The sequence below is a fragment of the Bidens hawaiensis genome, unplaced genomic scaffold (genome assembly GCF_021521415.1).
Source record: "Bidens hawaiensis isolate Kalapana, Puna unplaced genomic scaffold, B.hawaiensis_p1.1 tig00001032_1, whole genome shotgun sequence".
Lineage (NCBI taxonomy): Eukaryota > Viridiplantae > Streptophyta > Magnoliopsida > Asterales > Asteraceae > Bidens > Bidens hawaiensis.
In genome coordinates this window covers 4,589,154-4,610,693 of record NW_027491060.1, presented here as the reverse complement: position 1 = coordinate 4,610,693, position 21,540 = coordinate 4,589,154, and the positions used below count along the sequence as shown (strand labels likewise).

General features: G+C 40.3%; 1 protein-coding gene and 1 pseudogene across 2 annotated transcripts; one reads left to right on the top strand and one right to left on the bottom strand.

The window, feature by feature from the left end:
• Nucleotides 1-9,898: 9,898 nt before the first annotated feature.
• LOC143554022 (pectinesterase-like) lies at nucleotides 9,899-12,951 on the top strand. The gene is made up of 3 exons (XM_077043892.1): nucleotides 9,899-10,738; nucleotides 11,597-11,729; nucleotides 12,076-12,951. Exons 1-3 carry the CDS (start codon nucleotides 9,932-9,934, stop codon nucleotides 12,765-12,767), a joined length of 1,632 nt encoding a protein of 543 aa, XP_076900007.1. The 5' UTR covers nucleotides 9,899-9,931; the 3' UTR covers nucleotides 12,768-12,951.
• A 1,018-nt stretch (nucleotides 12,952-13,969) lies between these two features.
• Nucleotides 13,970-20,923, bottom strand: LOC143555615 (1-phosphatidylinositol-3-phosphate 5-kinase FAB1B-like; annotated as a pseudogene). Its single transcript, XR_013139233.1, has 12 exons — nucleotides 20,691-20,923; nucleotides 19,765-20,529; nucleotides 18,976-19,650; nucleotides 18,414-18,567; nucleotides 17,969-18,313; nucleotides 17,077-17,778; nucleotides 16,658-16,989; nucleotides 16,461-16,584; nucleotides 16,205-16,375; nucleotides 14,840-16,120; nucleotides 14,376-14,639; nucleotides 13,970-14,281 (listed from the first exon to the last, which is right to left on the bottom strand). The product of XR_013139233.1 is annotated as a 1-phosphatidylinositol-3-phosphate 5-kinase FAB1B-like (transcript).
• Nucleotides 20,924-21,540: the final 617 nt, after the last annotated feature.

Sequence of the window (21,540 nt, the reverse complement as noted above, 5' to 3'; positions counted from 1 at the left end):
CGTTGTCTCATGTTAAGTTCCTTTTGATCAAAGATATGCTGAAGGCTTTTATGGTCAGTGTAGAGGATACACTTAGTACCATAAAGGTAGTGTCTCCAGATCTTCAAGGCAAAAACAACTGCACCAAGTTCGAGGTCGTGAGTTGTATAATTCTTTTCATGAACCTTAAGTTGCCTTGATGCGTAAGCGATAACCTTGCCTCGTTGCATAAGAACACAACCGAGACCTTGGTTGGATGCATCGCAATACACGACAAAATCATCATTACCCTCAGGTAGCGCAAGAACAGGAGCTTCACACAACAAACGCTTGAGCGTTAGAAAGGCTTCTTCTTGCTTCGAGCCCCAAATATACGGTTTACCTTTGTGCGTCAGAGCTGTTAAAGGCAAAGCGATCTTCGAGAAGTTCGAAATGAATCGCCGGTAGTAACCAGCTAAGCCCAGAAAGGAACGGATTTCGGAAGGAGAGGATGGCGTAATCCAGTTCTTGATTGCTTCAATCTTGGATGGGTCGACATGAATACCCATCTTGTTTACAACATGGCCAAGAAACTGTACTTCATCAGACCAAAATTCACACTTGGAGAGCTTGGCAAAGAGCTGCTCGGCTCTAAGCTTTTGCAATACCAATCGGAGATGTTGCTCATGCTCGGCCTTGGTCTTAGAATACACCAGAACATCATCGATAAACACGATCACAAAACGGTCCAAGAAAGGCCTACACACCCGATTCATTAGATCCATGAAAACGGCGGGTGCGTTGGTTAAACCGAAGGACATGACCAAGAATTCAAAATGGCCATAACGAGTTCGAAAAGCAGTCTTCGGAACATCTTCATCGCGGATGCGCAACTGGTGATAACCAGAGCGGAGATCAATCTTCGAGAAACAAGAGGCACCTTGGAGTTGATCAAAGAGGTCGTCAATACGTGGTAAGGGATACCGGTTCTTAATGGTGAGTTTGTTCAACTCGCGGTAATCAATACACATGCGAAACGATCCATCTTTCTTTTTAACGAACAACACCGGAGCACCCCAGGGCGAAGAGCTAGGGCGAATGAATCCTTTAGCAGTCAACTCTTGAAGTTGGCTTGCCAATTCTTGCATCTCAGCGGGTGCAAGACGGTAAGGAGATTTAGCAACGGGGGAAGCACCAGGGACAAGATCAATACGGAACTCGACTTCACGAGCGGGAGGGATACCAGGAAGATCATCAGGAAAAACTTCAGGGAAATCACGCACAACAGGGATATCGCGAAGCTTCTCTTCTTCAGCAGGTTTAACCACATGAGCTAAGAATGCAATACACTTCTTCCGCAAGAGTCTTTGGGCTTCGGCGCAAGACATAAGCTTAAGACCGCGGGAGGGTTTTTCGCCGTAGATATGAAGATCACCATTTTCTCGAGGTATGCGAATCATCTTCTTTGCGCAAATAACTTCGGCGCGATTCTTCGAGAGCCAGTTCATACCAATGATAACATCAAAGCTTCCAAGAGGCATAGGGATGAGGTCGATTAGAAAATCGTTTTCGTTAAGGTTAAGCGTGCAATCTTTAATCACCGAGTTAATATAAACAGTTTCGCCATTAGCCAATTCAACTGAAAAATCTTCTTTTAAATCGTTGCGCGGTCGCGCAAGCTTCTGCTCAAACGCGCGAGAAATAAAACTTCGATCGGCGCCAGTATCAAAAAGTACAGAAGCATAAAATCCGTTAAGCAAAAATGTACCATTAACTACGTCATTAATCGCTTGCGCTTGGTGCGCGGTTATATTAAAAGCTCGTCCACGCGTTACTTGGTTCGAAATCTGGTTCACCGGATTCGCTTGTGTGATTTGCACTTGTAGTCTCGGGCATGCGTTCCGGAAATGACTGGGATCACCGCAGTTAAAGCACGATCTGGGTCGTGGGTTTTGGTAGGTTGGTTGTGGGTTCTGCGGGTAGACTGGTGGTGTTGGCGCAATTGGATTGGCGGGAAGGACTCTACAGTTTTCAGCAGTGTGACCAGTACGGCCACATCGGTTACAAAGTCGACACGGGGTTTGGGTTGGGTGGTGAAATCTACAGGTTGGGCAAAAGGGATGGTTTCCTGTGTAAGGTTTCTTAGTTGGCGGGGCAGGGAGTGCTGGATTGGTTAAGGCATAGTTATAAACTACAGGAGGTGTTGGGTAGGCTGACAGAGGGTTAGGCATGTAAACTGGAGGTTGATAAATGGGTTGCTGGACAATGGGCGGGTTGGTAAGCGCATAGGCCTTGCGCCTGCGCTTGAGGTTGTTACGGTTTGAGGGTTCAGGTTTGGTTTCTGTTGGTTCAGGGGCAGTCTTGGTGAGTTTGGTCTTCTCAGTTCCCCGCAGGAACAGGGTTCCTGCTCTGACATGGTTGTCGCTGAGCACAGCGGCCAACTCAATGGCGTCAGAGAGGGTAACTGGGTTTCTGGCCCATACAGAATCTTGAATTTCCATGGGGAGACCCCCAAGGAATTTCTCGATTGCTCGGCGTGAAGGGGTAACAAGGTGAGGGACCAGTAAGCTTAGCTCGTGGAAGCGCGTCGCGTACTCGCGCGCTTCGCCACTGTATTGCTTCAAGTTCCAGAATTCTTCCTCCAGGCGCTTAACTTCGTTGGGAGGGCAGAATTCTCGCGTAAGAATTTCCTTGAATTCCTCCCATGTCATGCTAGAAGCAGCCTCTGCGCCACGCGCATGAGCTACTCCATTCCACCATGTAAGCGCTCTGGATTCCAGGACACTGGAAGCATATAGGGTTCGTCTGTCTGAGGGGCATTGGGTGTGGAGGAAAGTGTTTTCTATCTTCTCGAGCCATTGGAGCATCACGGTGGCTCCTTCAAGACCTGTGAACTTTGGAGGGTTACCCGCGTTAAAGGACTTAATGTTATAACCAGAGGTGTTGGTATTGTTTTGGCTCAAGGCTTGGGCTATCGCGGCGGCCATTTCCTGGGAACGTTGCTGTCTACGCATGCGCGAGGCTTCTCTTCTCTGAAATCGGCGAGATAGCGGAGGCATTCTATAAAAATTTTAATTTTAGTTAATATCTTGGTTTTAGCGCAAAGTTTTAATCTTATAAAGCTTGGTTTCGCAGAGTTAGATACTATCAAAAGTTAAAGTAGATTAAATGACCCTAAATGCAGACTTAATTAAGGTAACAAATTCGAATCGAGAATCGACAATTCATGTATCACCATGACTTTTCAATCCTCAATATAGAATATACAAGAAAATGAGTATTGGAGGTTGACAATTCATGTATCACCATGACTTTTCAAGTCTCCAACCTCAGAACATAATCGTAAATGGAAATTGAAAATCAACTATTCATGTATCACCATGACTTTTCGGATTTTCAATCCCAACAAACGAATATGTAAGTAAAATCAATAAAAATCGAAATTCAACAAAAATCGAAATATCGCGAAATAAAACATAAAATCATATACTGCGCAAGCGCGAGCATATTCATAAATAACGAGTAATTAACAATAAGCGCGCAAACATGAGATTTCTCTCATGCGCGAGAAGGGACTCTTAGGTATTCTAGGCCGTTACGTCTAACCACCTATCCTAAAGTCAACGAGCTCTGATACCAATCTGTAACACCCCGACCAAAGGCGGATTATACATCGGGGCGCCACATATTGTTTCATTACTCGTGACACTATTGGGTGTCAATATTTAATAAATACATTTATTCGCGCACGCGCAACGTAAACACAAGATATAAATAAACCAACATAAATCAATATATTATAAATCATAATATTCGAACAGCAATAACTTGTCTTGATACATTTTAATCTAGGTCCAAAAGTAAAAACGTCCTATGTGTCCACAAGCTCCAAAACAGCTACTGCAAACCTGAACATGTGTTAAAATAAACGTCAAACACTTGCGTGTTGGTGAGAAATCAAGTTTAATACAATACATAGATAACAATAAAATCTGCGCGCAACATGTGTATGTCTGGTTTTCAACAAGGGTGTAATCTGATCGGGACCAACTCTAAGATTCATAAGACTGCCAGTGCTCACAATTGAGCTCACAAACAAGACAAACTGTGCATGTGTAAACAAAAGAGAAAATCATAAACGATAGTTCTCCCGTGTTCATCTAATGGTACCATGAAAACTGCGGAATAGACCGACAAGACGGTTAATGATCCACACATACAAATAAACAGCCAAGTCTACGTCCTCAACACATGGGATACTGCGCGACTAAAGTTCATAAACAAGTTTAAGACTCTAAGTTTGTATGAACACATGAACATCCCAAAACATTAAAAATAAAAAGGGATTAGGTACGAGATTACTCACATGATAAACGATGCGGTGTAAGATAAAGCAAGAACCAACTTTAAACAAGCACAAGTTAACCTATAAATAAGATTATTGTTTTAATGATTTGTTTCAAGTCTTGATTATAAGTTAGCATAATTAATAAGTAAATTATTATATATAATATATATTACCGGAAAAGCAGGGCAGAACAGGGAGGAAGACGGAGGCAGAGAGGAAGACGGCAGAGAGAGCAAGGAGCAAGAGAGCAGGAGAGATTAAGTGTTTGTGTGTGATGTGTTATGAAAATATTATTATTATTTATAGGAAAACCCTAGGAGACATAATCCCTAGAAAAGGGGAAAAGATCTTAAAAAGCAAAAGATTCCAAAAGCAAAAGATATGGAAAGATATGGCAGCTGCAGAGGCAAGATAAAGCTGTCAGGGAACAGTAAAAAAAGCATGGGCGGGTAGATAAAGGTACAGGTCAAGCATGGCAAAAGCAGATCTCAAAAGATTATGTCAGTCACTTTATCTGTCAACCAATGGGGTTGGTGCGCATGCTGCGCCGAAAGTAACTTTTCAGACATAAAGCAGATTAGGTCAACAGCTCAAAAGATAAGACAACTCAAAAGCAACGGCTAGCTTAAACAGAAGAAAACTCAAAGGGTTTGACGCGAGAAGGCTGACACAGAAGGTCAAGAGAGCGCGAGCGCGAAGGCAGACAGAACTAACCTTAACGCGTCGCGGAAAGAACTACCATTTCTAAGCGCGCCGCGGGAAGAGTCACATTTCTTAGCGCGCCGCGGGAGGAACTAAAATTCCTAGCGCGCCGCGGGAAGAACTATAATTCTTCGCGCGTCGAGGGATGAACTACGATTCTTAGCGCGCTGCGAGAAGAACTACAAATCCTTAGCGCGTCGCGGGAAGAACTTCCGTCCTTCGCGCACTGCGAGAAGAATTACAATTCTTAACGCGCTGCAAGAAGAGTTCGTCTCGCGTATCGCTGAAACAGGTGGTCTTCACGCAGGATTCCTTGTAAGGGAGTCTGGCGCGTGGAGCTGCGCAGACAACCTTAGGCGGGAAGGAACAAAGGACAAGCAAAGAGTTAGAAGAAAAAGAGGGAAACAAGGCGTAAGGGCGGGACGGCGACAAGAGGGAAAAGAAGGCGGAAAGAGAGAAGGAGAGGGACGGGACGGCGGAAAGAAAGAGAGAGAAAGAGGCGGGAAGGAAAAGTATATTATTATTATTAAAAGTAAAATATAAGTATAAATAAATATTAAATCATAAAAGAAAGAGTTCGGGTCAGAGAAACGGGTACCTGGGTCGGGTCGGATCGGGGCAGATGTCACACATGTCAACACCAACCAACCACATGCATTGACGATTCGTTTTAACCAAAGGGATGGAATTTCGCGCAACGCGCGTACAAGAAAAGAAAAAGAAAAAAACAAGCCCTATTAAAAAAGCAAACTATTAAGTCTAATATCTATCTTACCTCGCTCGCGCGAGACAAGACACACATTAGACTGGGGGGGCATGAAGGGGTATGCACTCGCCTTAACATCGAGCGGGGCGGGTCAACCCACAAGATATAGACAAGAGGCTTGAAATCAGGATGTCATGAAGACACAAAGCCAAAACCTATGCGCGTGGCGCATATCACATATGCTCACGCATCACATATGCTCACGCATATCACATCTGCTCACGCATCACATATGCTCACGCATATTACATATGCTTACGCATATCACATGCTCACGCATATCACATCTGCGCATGAAACATCTGCGCGTGAGAATAAAGAGAAGACCTTGCGCGTCCCCGGGATAGGCGCATAAAGGACAACACAACAAATGAGACAATAGTCTAATCCAAATCAGGATAAAGACAACCATGACTGTACTCATCAGACAACCTTCCAGAAGGTATCTTTTAAGGAATAAAGAATGTGCTGATGTTGACAGATGCCAATGAAGGGTGGACAACTCAGCAAAACCCATGTGCCACCACGTGATGGCACATGGGTCAGGTGAAATACCTTGGTCAAAGAATAATCAATGAAAAAGCACCAGGTGTCCTAAGTACACGTGGCGCGAAGCAATAGGAGGAGGCCAAAAAGGCCCTAATTGGGTCTGAGCCCAATCATTGGAAACCCTAATACTATAAATACCACACCACCTCCACAGTTGGAGCCAGGCAAGAAAATATATTCTAAGTCATTTACTCGTTTTCACAACACACCGCCATGCATGCGCCCGCGGACCAACACTCCGCCGCCATGCATGCGCACTCACGGATCACCACTCCGACGCCATACAAGTGCGCTGCGGACGAACTCTCCCGGCCATGCATGCGCCGCATCGGAGGAACACCCCGACGCCATGCATGGGCAGTGCTGAGGGTCAAGACTCTAACGCCATGCATGCGCACGGAACCCTTCGCCATGCATGCGCGCTCAACTCCCGACTTGCATGCGCGCTCAACTTTCAGCCGCTATGCATGCGCGCCCGCGGATCACCACTCCGCCGCCATGCATACGCGACCTTGGATCACCACTCCGCCTCCATGCATGCGCGCACCGCAGATCAACACTCCGTTAGACCAACACCGATCACTAAAGAACGCATACATCTTCGCAACGCAACTTTTTAAAATCGACAAACTGGGGCGGAGGTCTTATTCTGCTCCGACACGGCATCCCTTACAAATTTGTGGGTCTTCGAACAAGAAACAGTTAGCTAAATAAATAATATTATAGCATGTCAGTAGTGCAACGTAAGCATTGTCAGTATCATCACATGTCACATGACAACAAAGTCTTGATGGAGGAATTAATTTCCAAATTTTCAAAACAGCCCCCTCAACTCTTGAGTCATATTTATTATGATAACAAAATAAGGATTTAAGCTGTTGACATTTACCCCCCTCTACAAGTATAACAAGGAAACCTTCCGCGATCTGAAAGAAGTCTCGCGTCAGAGGCGCGGAACACTTGCGTTAGAGGCGTGGAACTCTCATGGCAAAGCGAAAACAATTCTCGCGTCAGAGGTACGGAACACTCGTGTCGGAAGCGTGGAATCCTCGCGGCCAAATCCCAGAACGCTAACAATAGCACATGCTTGGTTACAAATTCCTCAAGTAAGTGAATTACTTCACAAGTTTTTACAAAACCTCAAACTTTTTGCCTATATTGATTTTGGTTTAACAATCAAAATAAAACAAAACGAAAAGTATGAGTATATAAGATTTGCATGAAATGGCACAAAAATTGTGCTTATATTAATGCAGAACACACGGCTACGCGCCGAATACATAGGTTTGGGAGTCCTCATAGACCCATACGGCTACGCGCCATACTTAAAGGTTGGGAATCCTCATAAACCCATACGGCTACGCGCCATACTTAAAGGTTGGGAATCCTCATAAACCCATACGGCCACGCGCCAAACTTAAAGTTTAGGAATCCTCATAAACTCATACGGCTATAGCGCCAAACTTAAAGGTTGGGAATCCTCATAAACCCATACGGCTACGCGCCAAACATAAAGGTCGGGAGCCTAATAATATCCCAAAACGGCCACGCGCCAACGTAGGTTGGGCACACCTCATAATTTGCCCGAGGATGGGAACCTTGTAATACATCCACTGTTAGTTTATATGTTTTTGCAGGCTCGGCTACGAGTCGCGCAAGCACCTATGACATCATTATTATTATCTGGCCGTTTGAGCCTCCATTATTATTTTGAAGACAAGCTGGGATAGTCATCCTGCGTAGAAGAGGCCCTTGTGGGCCAATCATTATCATCATATTATAGCTCATAAGCCGCAACTCGCGCATGCTTCATTATTTTATAGCTCGTAAGTCGCCTCGCGCGCAAGCTTCATTATTTTCATAGCTCGTAAGCTGCCTCGCGCGCAAGTTGCATTACATTATTATCGAGATGCGCACTCTATCTTTTATCAGGCCCCGCGCCACTATTGTTATGATGCGTGTTATATCCTATTCATGCCAGTGCACCATCATCATCATAAGGATCACAACATGTCACCATTATGGAGAAAACCTCTCAAAACTCAAAGACAATAAAGACAAGGCCGAAGAAAGGGGAAAAACCGCCTCATATCCTAACACACCTTATGAAGTCCAGCGCTCCACCTAAACGCTTGCACGCCTAGGAGCAACACTGGACTTGGGGGGCTTGTAGGGGTATGGTACTAAACCCAGCTTACGACCTTAATTTATTATGTTTGGCTTATTTTATTTTATGGACTAATACAATATTATTGGGCTGAGGGGGTTTTGTGGAGGTAACCCTAACTGGGCTAGGCCCATTAGGGTACCATGATGGTGGCCATGAGGCTCCCTATATAAGGAGGTCTCCACCTCCTTATTAAAGGTTGTTGTTCTCAATAAGAGCCATCACCATAACCATTTTTGTGTCTGTAAACAAGAGATCCTCGAGATTTCTTAGCAGTCACCTCCACACCCCCCAAAAAGCCATTGCAGATCTCAAGCTACCGGAGAAGAAGATCGAGTCGTGGTTCGTTCATCTCGAAGACCGGGGAACATCGTCATGGATCAGGTCAGATTCATTTCATGTTTCTACATAAACAATATTTAAATTCAAGAATCCTAAAAATTTTATACGTTAATTTCAAAAGAAACTTCCCGAATTTAATTTGTCAACATGATATATACTTGAATAATCTTTATAACTTGTACATGACAACTTTAAGAAAAATATATTCTAAAAAAATACTATTTATTATATATATAAGCATAGCAAATAAAATTAGATTGATTCAAAACCATAATATTCTTAATATCCGGTTATTAGTTATTTCACACAGTATCTTACTCTTTTGTTTTATATCTTTTTTTTTAATTTACATGGTTGAAACTCAACGAAAAGATGCAATATCTTCCTATTAGTTATTGAACACCAATCTATTTAGTGACTTGTCTTAGAAAAAAAAAAGAAAAGAAAAGTACTACAACCAAAACCAATTCAATTCACATAATTGAAGTTTAGGATAGTTAAGCCGCTTTTGCCCTACTAGCAACCCAATACCAATAAAATATATAAATTTGCAGGCAAGTACAAAGAATGTATAAGTTGCAATTGACGTACCTTATAAATCATTCAAATGGCCGAAGATAATTGTACGATACACTTAACATAAAATACTTTGATGAAACGGTGACAAATAAATTGTCATAGCTTCGTGCTGATAACGTGTTGTGAAACTAACCTAATAGCAAAAGAGTAAGAGATGAACACGTAGGGAGAAAGAGGGAGATTTCATTAATAAGATGTATATAATACAATGAGATACAATAGAATATTATATAGGGATGAGAAAACTTGGAGAATAAGCCAAATCTATTTTAGGTGTTGATAACCATAATAACTATTATTCATAACATAAACATGAAAAACGTGATTAATCAAAAGAAATTAACATGCATGTTACGGAAACGGTTCCTATCCCAAACTATTAACTGATTTTACCCACTTTCTTAACTATTCTAGTAAAACACCTCTCATTTCATTTTCTCCAAAATAAAATATAATAACATTATTAGTTATATGATAACAGTATAACAATCAAACAAGCTATTTTCAAAGCAAAACAATCATGCCACTTTTAATTATTTATGCTTCACTACTACTAACTTCCATTAGCCATGGAACTTCAAGCTCCAACATTAATAATATTATCACTTCTTCATGCACCACCACCTTGTATCCAGACATATGCTACTCGACCGTCTCAGATGCGACCCAAAACATCGCAACTAATAAAGATGTAATCGAACTAACAATCGACAAGACAAAGGCAACCATTGAAGCCAGCCTTCACACCATAACCAACCTCACAACCATAACCAATCTCACCAAACGTGCCAAAATGGCTCTTCATGACTGCTTAGATATGGAGGCTGCAAATCTAGAACAACTCGACACTGTCATCGATTACCTACGGGAGTACCCAACGAAGAAGCCTCTTCGTGAGTATGCGGGTGACCTCAAAACCTTAATGAGCACCACTATAACCAATAAGGAAACTTGTTTGGACGGGTTATCATATGATGATTATGTGATTAAGCGGATACGAAAGTTGGTTATTGAAGGCCAGAAGCATGGGGGAAAGATGTGTAGCAATGTGCTGGCTATGATTAAGGACATGACAGATATAGACATTGCCAATAACCCGGAGGTAAGTAATCGGGGTCGAAAGTTAAGGAGGGAAAATGAAATCATGTGGCCGGAATGGTTATCGGCTGGAGACAGGAGATTGTTGGGGTTTAAAGGCGTGAAGGCGAATGTAACTGTGTCGAAAGACGGGAAGGGGAACTTTAAGACGGTGGCGGAAGCGGTGGAGGCTGCCCCAAACAAAAGTGCTAAGAGATACGTGATTAAGATAATGGCAGGGACTTACAAGGTACAGAATATGGTGAACTTGTTTTTTTGGTTTGGTGGGTGATCATGAAAATGCATGGCGTTTGGGTGGTTTTTGGATCTATTTTTGGACATATATAGGTGATCCACTATACTAGTGGAACTGAATCTGATGATGATTTGGCAAGCTTACGGATGATTTAGCATAGAGTGAAGGCATGTGTTACCGCATCTACAACAACAAACCGTCGAATCAATTTCACATCAAATTTCAAACTTTTCTAAAAAAATCTCACTTTCTTTCATAACACCAAACTTCCACAAACCTTATTAAAAACATTAAAGTTACATATGTATATATAATAATATGTATACGAGTATGTGAGAGGGAATGACTTTGGGACCCACAATTAAGGCCTAAATTAACTCACAAACTTTGCTCCACAATGAATGGAGTCACCTAGTTTGTCTCATGTCACGTCATCCAAACCTTGAAGAAGGTAGCATGTTGTGTGTGCTCTTAGTTTTGGACTAACGGAAGTGGTGATGCGGATCAGAGTTGACACCATTTCTGCTAGTACATTGAGTGAATGCCTTTACTTTTTGCTAACTCGCTAATGCCATATGGAAGCTTGCCAAATCATCATCACGTCGGCTAGTACTTGCGGATGTATCACCTAGTTATGAAAAGGTTCCTAAAACTATCCAAAAGACTGGTTTTTTAAAGTTTTTCAAGAAGACCCACCAAAGGTAAAAATATAACTCGAATGAAACTCTCGATGTAATTATTTATAGCACGACGGTAAAAATAATTAAAAAACAAAGTGAAAAACTAATATAGTTATATCTATATATTTATCAATAAACCCTAACTAATATAGTCTCTCTAACTACATACAAGGAGTATATCCAAATTCCAAAAGGCAAACAAAACATCATGTTTGTTGGGGCGGGAAGAGGTAAAACCATTATAACAGGGAACAAGAATGTGGCAAGCAAAGACGGTACCACTACCCTCAACTCCGCAACCATAGGTAATTAGCTTAATATACACACTGTCTGACATCTAATCACATATTGTTTCAAACAACAGTTAGGATTAGAGGTGGACGGTCGTTTTAACAAAAGAAAAAATAATAATTTAAAATTTGACCATCTATGGTCATAAGTTCAAAACGAATAGCTTGACCCAATGGTTAGAACGGCCCTTTGAGTATTGTTCAAACGCCGTTTGGACGAATATTTTTCAAAAGTTTGATTTTTTGGGTCAAATCGACCATCCGTCTTTTACGAACGGCCATTTAATGGTGTGAAATCAGATGGGGTGATGTAGCTATAGCATAACCCAAAAAATAACGACATTGGCATGCATACATGCAGCGGTGATGGGCAATAGATTCTTGGCACGCGATATCACATTTGAAAACACAGCAGGGGCTTCAGGGCATCAAGCGGTGGCACTACGTGTTTCATCGGATCAATCTGCATTCTACAAATGTAGCATGGAAGGTTATCAAGACACTCTTTACGTCCACACTGACCGCCAATTCTACGTCAAGTGCTTGGTGACAGGCACGGTTGACTTCATATTCGGCAATGCGGCTGCATTCTTCCAGTTCTGTGACATCATGGCCCGCAAGCCCAATAGTGGTCAAGCTAACATGGTGACAGCACAAGGGCGAACCGATAAGAACCAGGACACGGGCATTGTGATTCAAAAGTGCAACATTGGTGCGACTGCTGACTTAAAACCGGTTCAAGGGAATTTTCCAACGTATCTTGGAAGGCCTTGGAAGAAGTTTTCGAGAACTGTGGTGATGCGAACGGTGATTAGTGACGTGATAAAGAAGGAAGGATGGCACCCTTGGGATGGTGACTTTGCGTTGGATACGTTGTATTATCGCGAGTACCAAAACAAGGGGCCTGGGGCGGATACGTCGAAGAGGGTTAAGTGGAAAGGGTGGGGTGTGATCAAGGATAGGAATGAGGCTAAACCTTTTGCTGTCACAAAATTTCTTTATGGTTGGAGTCGGTTGCTATCTACTGGTTTTCCCTTTTGGCCTGGTTTATAGTTATTAATAATAATATGTATAAGTAATAAATTAATGCTTGATATATATATGGCTAAAGAGTGATGGATGTAACATTTTGATATAATAAACAAGAGATCGATTGAGTAATCTGACAACTACATGTATCTTATCTTAATTAGTTTTTATAAGAAACTATTTTATTTGAAAGAGAATTGGTTGGTGACAAGGACGCCACATCATGACATTTATTGTTATCTTTTCGGAACCAAGTAGTCAAGGTTGTCCTAGTTTTGAGTTACAATGCAAATAGAATATGCTCTTATACTTCCAACAAATTTGTGCTAAGACCCGTAAACGAACCGAATGGGTATTTTTGTGTTCATTCATTTAATAATAATGAACACAAACACTCAGTCGAACAAATATTTTGTGTTCATGATCATTTATTTTTAAAATGTTAAACATATTCGTCTTTGTTTATGTTCGTTTGTTTAAAATCTAAACAAACAATTTACGAACATAAATGAATATAATTGTAATAACAAAAATGAACATATATGAAAAAATGAACGAACGAAATATGTATTCATGTTCGTTCGTTTAATTAAACGAACAAAAAAATTTTGTTCATGTTCGCTCGTTTATTAAATAAATATAAACGAACTTCCCGTCAAACGGTTCATGAACAGCTCACTGAACATTCGGTTCGTTTACAGGCCTAAACTTAATATCATTAGCAACAGAATTTAAAAAACACTCAACACATGTCTTAAATTGTTTTTTTCCAGAAAGAAAACAGATTTCAAACTCTTGCTTCATCCATTAAAAAGTTAGTGCCACTAGTTGTAGTTTTTATGTATTCAGTCTCCCAAAATAAAATAGTTAGAAAAGATATTTGATTCATTACTAATCTAAATAAATGGCACTCTAGAAATACCCCAAGCATCATTCTCATCTACAATCTTAGCATGCAAATGCAACACTCCATATTAAAAACAATAAAAGCAATATTGACTATCAAATATACACATTGAACCAACATAAACAAACACAAATGTACAAAACTTTCTTGGCCTAATAACAATTTTCATGCCCTTTTTTTCTTCTTCACCACCATGCATGCATGCAAGCAACAAATAACATCCATCTTTTTAGAAAATACTGATTGATGCTCAAAAATGATTTGTAAAGAAACTATAGATATATATAACTGGCAGTCATCAAAATATACATACATATTCATTCATTCATTCCCGGCTTCAGAAAGATCCGTCTGGGACTTGGTAGGCACGACAGCAGGCGGAGACCATTGATCTGGCACCATCAAGAAGTATGTTGTCATTGCTTTCCTAAACCTTTTCTTGTACTGTTTGGGTGAAATCACAGTCGGCGAAGCGTTTTTTCGGCCCTCCGAGAATCCCAGAAGCCTTCACCCATGTTTCCAGATGCTTGTCCCATGTATACTGTCTCATGAAATCAATAATCCCAAGTACCAGTTCATGTTTCTCTTCATCTACCCCAACCAACAATGAATAATCCATCACATCAATTGACTGCAAATCAAAAACAATAAATATAGCATCTTCATCTTCATCTTCATATCTAATATAAAGTTCACAAACATATTATATCATCAAACAAACTTACAGCAAGAAACGCAGTATCGTTCCAAACAGCGCGTTCCAACAGCCGTTTAGCTTTATTTCCCACAAATATTGGAGAAGTTGGCATTGCTTCGATTAAATTCTGATCAAGTAAAACCTTATTACTCCCACTAGAATCGGGATTGTAACGCGACCTTGAAGATCCTTTAAGATCATAAAGCCGCGACAAATTCCTTCCAAACAAAAGATTCTCCATAACAAGCACGTCCATTTTCATTTCTTTTCCCCCTTTCATTTGCCTAGTCACCTTTACACACAAAAATAAATACTCACGCGTTAATAAACAAACCGCAAAACAAATACTCACGCGTTAATAAACAAACCGCAAAACAAATACTCACGCATTAATAAACAAACGGCAAAACTACACGAAATAGAAACAAAGTTCACATAAAAGACAATGATTCATACCACAACAAAAGAAAACGAGAAAAAAAAATCAGATACCTGATAAATGCCTAGAATCTTTGCAAGACAGGTAGGGCTACCAGTACCAATTGATTCAGAAAGATACTTAAAGTAAGCAGGAGCAAACTTAATAAACGACTCCAGTTCTGTTTTCGTAACCTGTTTAATTATAAACCGGTCATCTAAAGTTTTTGCAAAGAAAACATTGCTTTTACCACCTTGTGCGCCCCACTTCTTACACCGACTTAAAGACCTTATGTAATCCAGCTCAGCAGGACAACACAACCTCCTTAATGCTTCAAACCGTTTGGCATAATAACAGGTAACACCATACTTCACTTTACCATCATCTGAAAACTCAACTCTTGCATGCAACGCTTTTGTGTATGACAGCGGGTCTAAAGAGAGAGACCCACGAGATCCTGACATGGATAATAATAAACTCTCATCACCACCGCTTTTAACAGATTCAAGTGTCGCATCATCAAAACTGTTGAATGACTGAAACATTGCTGAGTCAGCAGATTGCGATGAAAAAATAGATTCCCCTTCTTTTACTTCATCAGACATCTGGGAAGCGTAATCATGGGACAGCAGCGCGTATGATATGATACTTGTTGGCTCATCATCGTACACAGGGACAACAATGTCATTGATGCCCACAGATAGAAGCAACCGGGCCCCGCCTTGGAGTTCTGATTCACGAATATAAATCGGCTTATACTCGTTTAGGGCTTCAAGTTTCTGGGTAGTCGGTAACAAGTTTTTATTTAAAGAACGATAGAAGTTTAAAAACGGCATACTAAACCAGCTTGACAAATCTTCCACGTTTTCAGAACCCTTTGTAGACATTGTAGGAGACGGAAGTGATGACGGTGTATGGTCTTCAGCATGATCTACCTTATCATCTGAATCATTGAGATCAGAACCCGGCGGGTTACCGGTCCATGCAGCATCTAGGGTGTCCGATAAACTAGCCATAACTGATAACTGCCCTTCAGAAACCACCCTATGAACACCTACATCAGAATTGTTCTCGTCTTTAGGGCTTGAATCCACCATTACTTCAGGCTGACTTTGCTTCACATCAACAGTTTCACTAATATCTGAATCAGCAACTTGTTCACTTAGTTTATCCAAATTTTCAGATTTCGAGCTATCCAGATCACCTCGAGAACTGTTGCTACTAACACTAGCTGCATACACCAGTCGGTGGTCCCACATGTAAGATTGAAACAGCAATTGTCTTCGCAATCGGTTGATCTCAAAAATATCAATCATGCCTTGGCTTTTCTGATTTATAATCTTTTCAAGCGACTCCTGCAAATATTACATATATGATATATCATAGTTGTGAGCCATAAATCTAGCAAAACTTGTTAAAAAAAAAGTAGGATATGCAACCTCAAATTCTGTTTTCTCCTTCTGTAGCATCTCTTCCAATTCTGCTAGGTGGCGTCTTGATTGTGTCATATTTGTGTTATTATTGGATGATTTTTTCCCAAATTTCTTCTCTGAAATCTGAGTCAATGCGTTAAGAATTTCAGAAAATAATAGCTCAGCCCGGCTAACAACCTGCACATGCGTTATATACAATTAAAATACACAAAATTTCACCTAATTCAGTCGCAGCCCAAAGTATTAGTTATTTCAAACAAACCTCATTCACTTCACTTTGTATCCACTCCTGATTCTCATATTTGAAAACAAGTTTGGAAGGAGGAAGGTAAACTGAATGGACATTAATTGATGCATACCGAAAACAAGCAACCATTTTTCCAAACCTGTAAACCACAAGTACTCATGACATAAAAACATTTATTAATAATTCTGATATCAAAATAAAAAGATAATCACCCATAAAAACGAAGGCAATCACGATGCAGAGAATGGCCACAGTTGGCCACCCTGCTGGCAGCAGCATGGTTAGAAAAACTAAGTTCCAAAAACTTTCCAAACGATAAACCCCAAGCAGCATCTGACATCACAATTCTCCGGGTTGAAGGGAGGAGCCCGTTAACCCGTGGACACCTCAAGCACCTGTGCCACATCCAAATCTTACCATCTTTTTCTCCTGGTAAGGGTAATCCCGTCAATTTCTGCACAGATATGGTAAGTGTGCCTTGCCTATGTGTGTAACATTGTACATGTGCTTCTGAGGGCATCTCACACTGAGGACATCTATATCCCTACCAACAAAGAATCACAATTCCCGTTAAATCTCAAAGCGCAACTAATTTTTATAACAACACAATTTTAACATGTTAGTAACTTACTTGATCAAACAAATTATCTCGAAGAAAACGTCCCAACGGTTTATCAAAATTCCCATAGTATTTGATGCGAAATAGGTGGGACCGTTCACACACGGTCCCTTTCCACACACACCGAGATGACAATGATACCAAAATGCTCTGATGATCCGATGGTGTTGGAGGAAACTCTTCCTTTGAACCACCACCATTCTTTCCCTCCAAAAATTGGTCAGCATTGTCCATGTCATCACCAATTTGTGAGGCGTTTACCATTTCACCATTTGTCATTACTGCTTCGGAGAAATCCTTTGGTGCATCTGAGCCATCTGAATTTGGGGTGGAATTGTCAAGCATGGAAGTAGAAGGCTTGTTTTGAGACAAACGATTATTAGATTCCCCAAGGGGCAAGAGCATTGTTTGTGACTTTTGATTCATTATGGATGTAAACACGTCTGACATAGGAAGACTAGTTGTCCTAGGTGGTTCATTGTCTTTCATGGAGAGAGTAAAACCAGGTATTGTTGAAATGGACCGGTCAATGGTTGATGCCTTCTCCGGAAGCGCAACGGTTAGTGGAGAATTTAAGGGTAATTCTGGAAGTGTGGCTCCTTCATCAGCAAGAAAAGATGTCTCCAAAGCCAAATGATAGGCTGCAAAAACTCCATACTGAACCACGTGTTTCACTTTCTTCAGCTCATCGCCACTCGCACCTCGTAGTAATATCTGAGAAACTCAAAATAACAAATTGTCACACACATTAAAACGTTATTTTTGCATTGAAAATTTGCTTACTGATAGCGAAATGCAATGGTGTTCTTGTCTTTCGTCATTAGACATGTTTTTTTTCATATTCGTTATAAACAAATACATGGGTGGCTTCCAAATACAATGCAACCAAATGGCAATGACTTACCGTGCAACCAAATGGCTTCGGGCAGCCTTCAAAGTACATCAATGTCTTGACCAATTTCTTCCCATTTTGCCCTGCACTTCCATGTTCTTCTAGAAACTTCTCAACATGGAACATTTCACAGTATCCCAATTTCTGAGATGAAAGATGGTCGATTGAAGGAACTATCTGAGCACCGGTGCAACGCGCTATTCGCTCCAAAAGTGGCCTTTTTATATTCAAAACAAGGGATATATCTTTCGCCAAAAGGTATTCTTGTGCATAACGTGAAACTGATTTTTCTACAAGAAGAACATCAGGCTGGTGTGAGTCTATCTTAGCCACCGCCATCTTTAAATGATCCATTTCCTATACAAAAAGATTATGTAAAATGTTAAAGTGCTAACTCAGTTCAACAAACTCTAGGATGAACAATGAAAAATGACGGAAAGAAGAAAAAAACAGCAACCTGTTGCAATAAAGTATCAAAACTTGATAGAAGGTTAGATACTCGCTGATACTCCAGTGCCCCTCCTAGAATTAAAAACCTTGGCTTTTCTATTCTTGATGTCATTCTTCTATGAGCCACATTTTTTTTACAAACAACTCCTTTGACCACCATACTGAAAAAAGATGAAACGTTACAAGAAGATAAAGAGAAGTGCAAAATCATGTTGAAACAAAAGTCAGCTCCTCATAATGAAATAATTGAGACAACAAGAAGAAGCCTCTTATCTCAAAATGATTAGTGTAAGCCACAAATAAACAAAACAATACACAAAGACAGAACCTATATATTAATGTTGTAATTGGCATACTACAGTAGACTCGAGAAAAACAAAATATGATAAGCATCTTAATGTAGAAAGACGAATAGCATCTCATATTCAAAAAAATACAAGTATATCACGCATGACTATGAACTACTCCACAATTATAATGACTGATATTGCTCAGCTAAAATCCTCAATACAATCAACTTAAAATGCATCTACAAAATTATATATATAGTATTGATGCAAAAATTGTACCTGTCACAAGGACGTCCAGAAGCTAAACACTTGATCTTGACATAACCACCAGGATCCATCCCACCGCCTTTGCTTGTGTCTGGCTTTAGCATTGATGCAGCCTCCCATGAAAGTGATGTTATAATTTCTAGCCAATTCTCTTTCTCCTCTTCATCATTTACAGCAACGTTCTCAGCCTGAAACAGCTGAGATACTAATGCTCTAAAGTGTCCATCAACTACAGTCTTCATAGCTTTCTTGTGTTCTTCATTTGACCTATCCCTGTTTCGAAATTCTCCACTCCCCAAATTGCCATATCCCCATTCTCCAACACCATCACCATTATCATTTCCGTCATCATCATCAAATAAAAGAGCATCCCTTTCGTCTTCTTCGTCTTCAGGTTCAGGAGGTAGCCATAGCTCTCCGTTGTTCTCAAAATCCACAGGTTCAGAATCAATCTCCTGTGCAGCATATAACGAGGACGATGATGCTTCACATTCATCACCAGCATCATGTTCGTCTTCTTTTTTCTCGAAACTGTTTTGCAATGAAGAGCTGCTTGAATCAGCAGCCACTCCATTTGGATGCACCTTGCGGGACCCATAGTCATCTAATTGTAGTTCATCGTAATATGCATTATCAACCTGCGACAGCTGTCCTGAATAAGCAAAGTCATCATCCAACTCATCTCCCCTAGTGTCAATAAAACATTCACAAATAAATATATCATAATTTAAAAAATAAAAAAAGGTTCATTTTTCAAGCAGAGAAAAAGCGATGAAACAAAATGTAACTATAAAAGAAAACCTGTTCATGTCGAACGCAGCTCGGGTAGGAGAATGACTTCCCAAATCAACGCGTTGTTCATCATTCTTTGTTGCTACGGTGTTTTGCTCATCAAAATTCGATTCCATCACTAAAGACTGACAATGATTAGGGGTTTGTTGAAAGGAGCTAACTGCAGTCGTAAACGTTACGCAGCTGCTGTCAGCAGTGGCACTGGACTTGGTACTGATGTAACTAGCAGCAGAAGGTGAAGTGCTAAGATCCAGGTTCCCGGCCTGGATCTCATGATCAGCTAAACCACCCTGCTGCCATTGCTTAAAACAATAATTACAAACCCTAATCTTCCCCGACTCTTCCCTCACACTACTCGAATCACTGGACGGTGTCGCGGGGACCCAATTCGGCGTACACTTGGCACAGAAAACACGACCACAAAACCTACAATGATGCCTGCGGTTAAACAAGGTAAACTGGGAATCACAGTCGTAGCATACCCTGCAACTGTGATCGGGCATCCAAAAGTCCCTCGACACGTTAACGGGGTGGTCAGACCGCCGAGGGACCCCCCAAGATTTCAAAGCACCTAACAGATCAGATAAAGGGTTGTCGGTTGCATCCATGGACTATACCTAATCACACCCATTGTGTAATACAAATACTCATCTATATGTCAACAATCATATCAAATAAAGAATACCCAATTCAATTCAGCTTAATTAAAACAAAACCCAGATGAGAATTTGGGAGTTGATCCGTAAAGCATCTAACTTTGGGTGGTTCTTGAATCTGCAAAATAAGAATAATAATAATAATAAATCGAAAGAGAGGAAAGTGAATAAGGAGTGAAGGGAAGTCCCGTGAAGGGAAAAGGTGGAATTAGGTTTAAGTTGAAAACAAAAGGGGGTTGATTGGATTGATAGGATTAAGATTAATAAGAATAAGATTACCTTTGCAATCGGTTTGAAAACTGAAAACCTGTTTGGTTGGCAATTGTTGAATCGTACAAACGGAAGAGATCGATGGAGACTGTGAGGGACCGTAGATGGATTGAAAGAAGACGACTTTTATAATTATTATTATTATTATTATTAATCAATGTCACCGCTTTTTCTTTTCAATCGGACGGAGGAATAACAACCATATTTATCGAACCAACCTATACATACACGACCACACCGAAACCGGGTTTATTCACGACTTACTATTTATTTAGGGCAATTCTAACCACACCGCCGGTGTAGTTAGAAAACCGCACAAGACGCGACGTTAAAGAGTAAACGCGGCGGGGTACGATGATGTGGTCAATCAATCAAATCAACTATCATCTCACCATTTCAAATCAACATATTATTATCATTAATATTAATATTAATGATATTAACCTAAGTTGATAATTATAAGAATTTGATTTAAATATAAATTTGTTTTAATTATATGATTATGATTATTATGATAAAAAATGATATATATTTAAATAAATATAAAATAAGTGACTTGAGGAATATAATATGAGGTGTTGGCTATTTGTTTAAAAAAAATATTAAATGAAATAAACATCTTCATTTTGCTTTGATTTTTGGTGTTTTGGAATCTAAGCTCTCCTCGTTTTCGTTTTTGTTTATGTAGTTAAACTAATATTATGATCATGTTTATCTACCTGGTTGGATTTACCTTTCAATATTAGAAAGCAAAAAAAACATAAAACCATGTGATACAAAATATAAAAGTTGTAAAGTTCATAACGAGTTCATAAAAACTTCATAACATACAAAATATTAAAGTTTGATAGAATATTAA

Excerpts from the sequence above, each read along its gene's own strand:
- LOC143554022 (XM_077043892.1), top strand. The coding sequence starts at position 9,932 with ATGCCACTTTTAATTATTTATGCTTCACTACTACTAACTTCCATTAGC. Across the intron at positions 10,739-11,596 it reads TAATGGCAGGGACTTACAAG|GAGTATATCCAAATTCCAAA; the intron begins GTACAGAATATG and ends ACTACATACAAG. Across the intron at positions 11,730-12,075 it reads CCTCAACTCCGCAACCATAG|CGGTGATGGGCAATAGATTC; the intron begins GTAATTAGCTTA and ends GCATACATGCAG.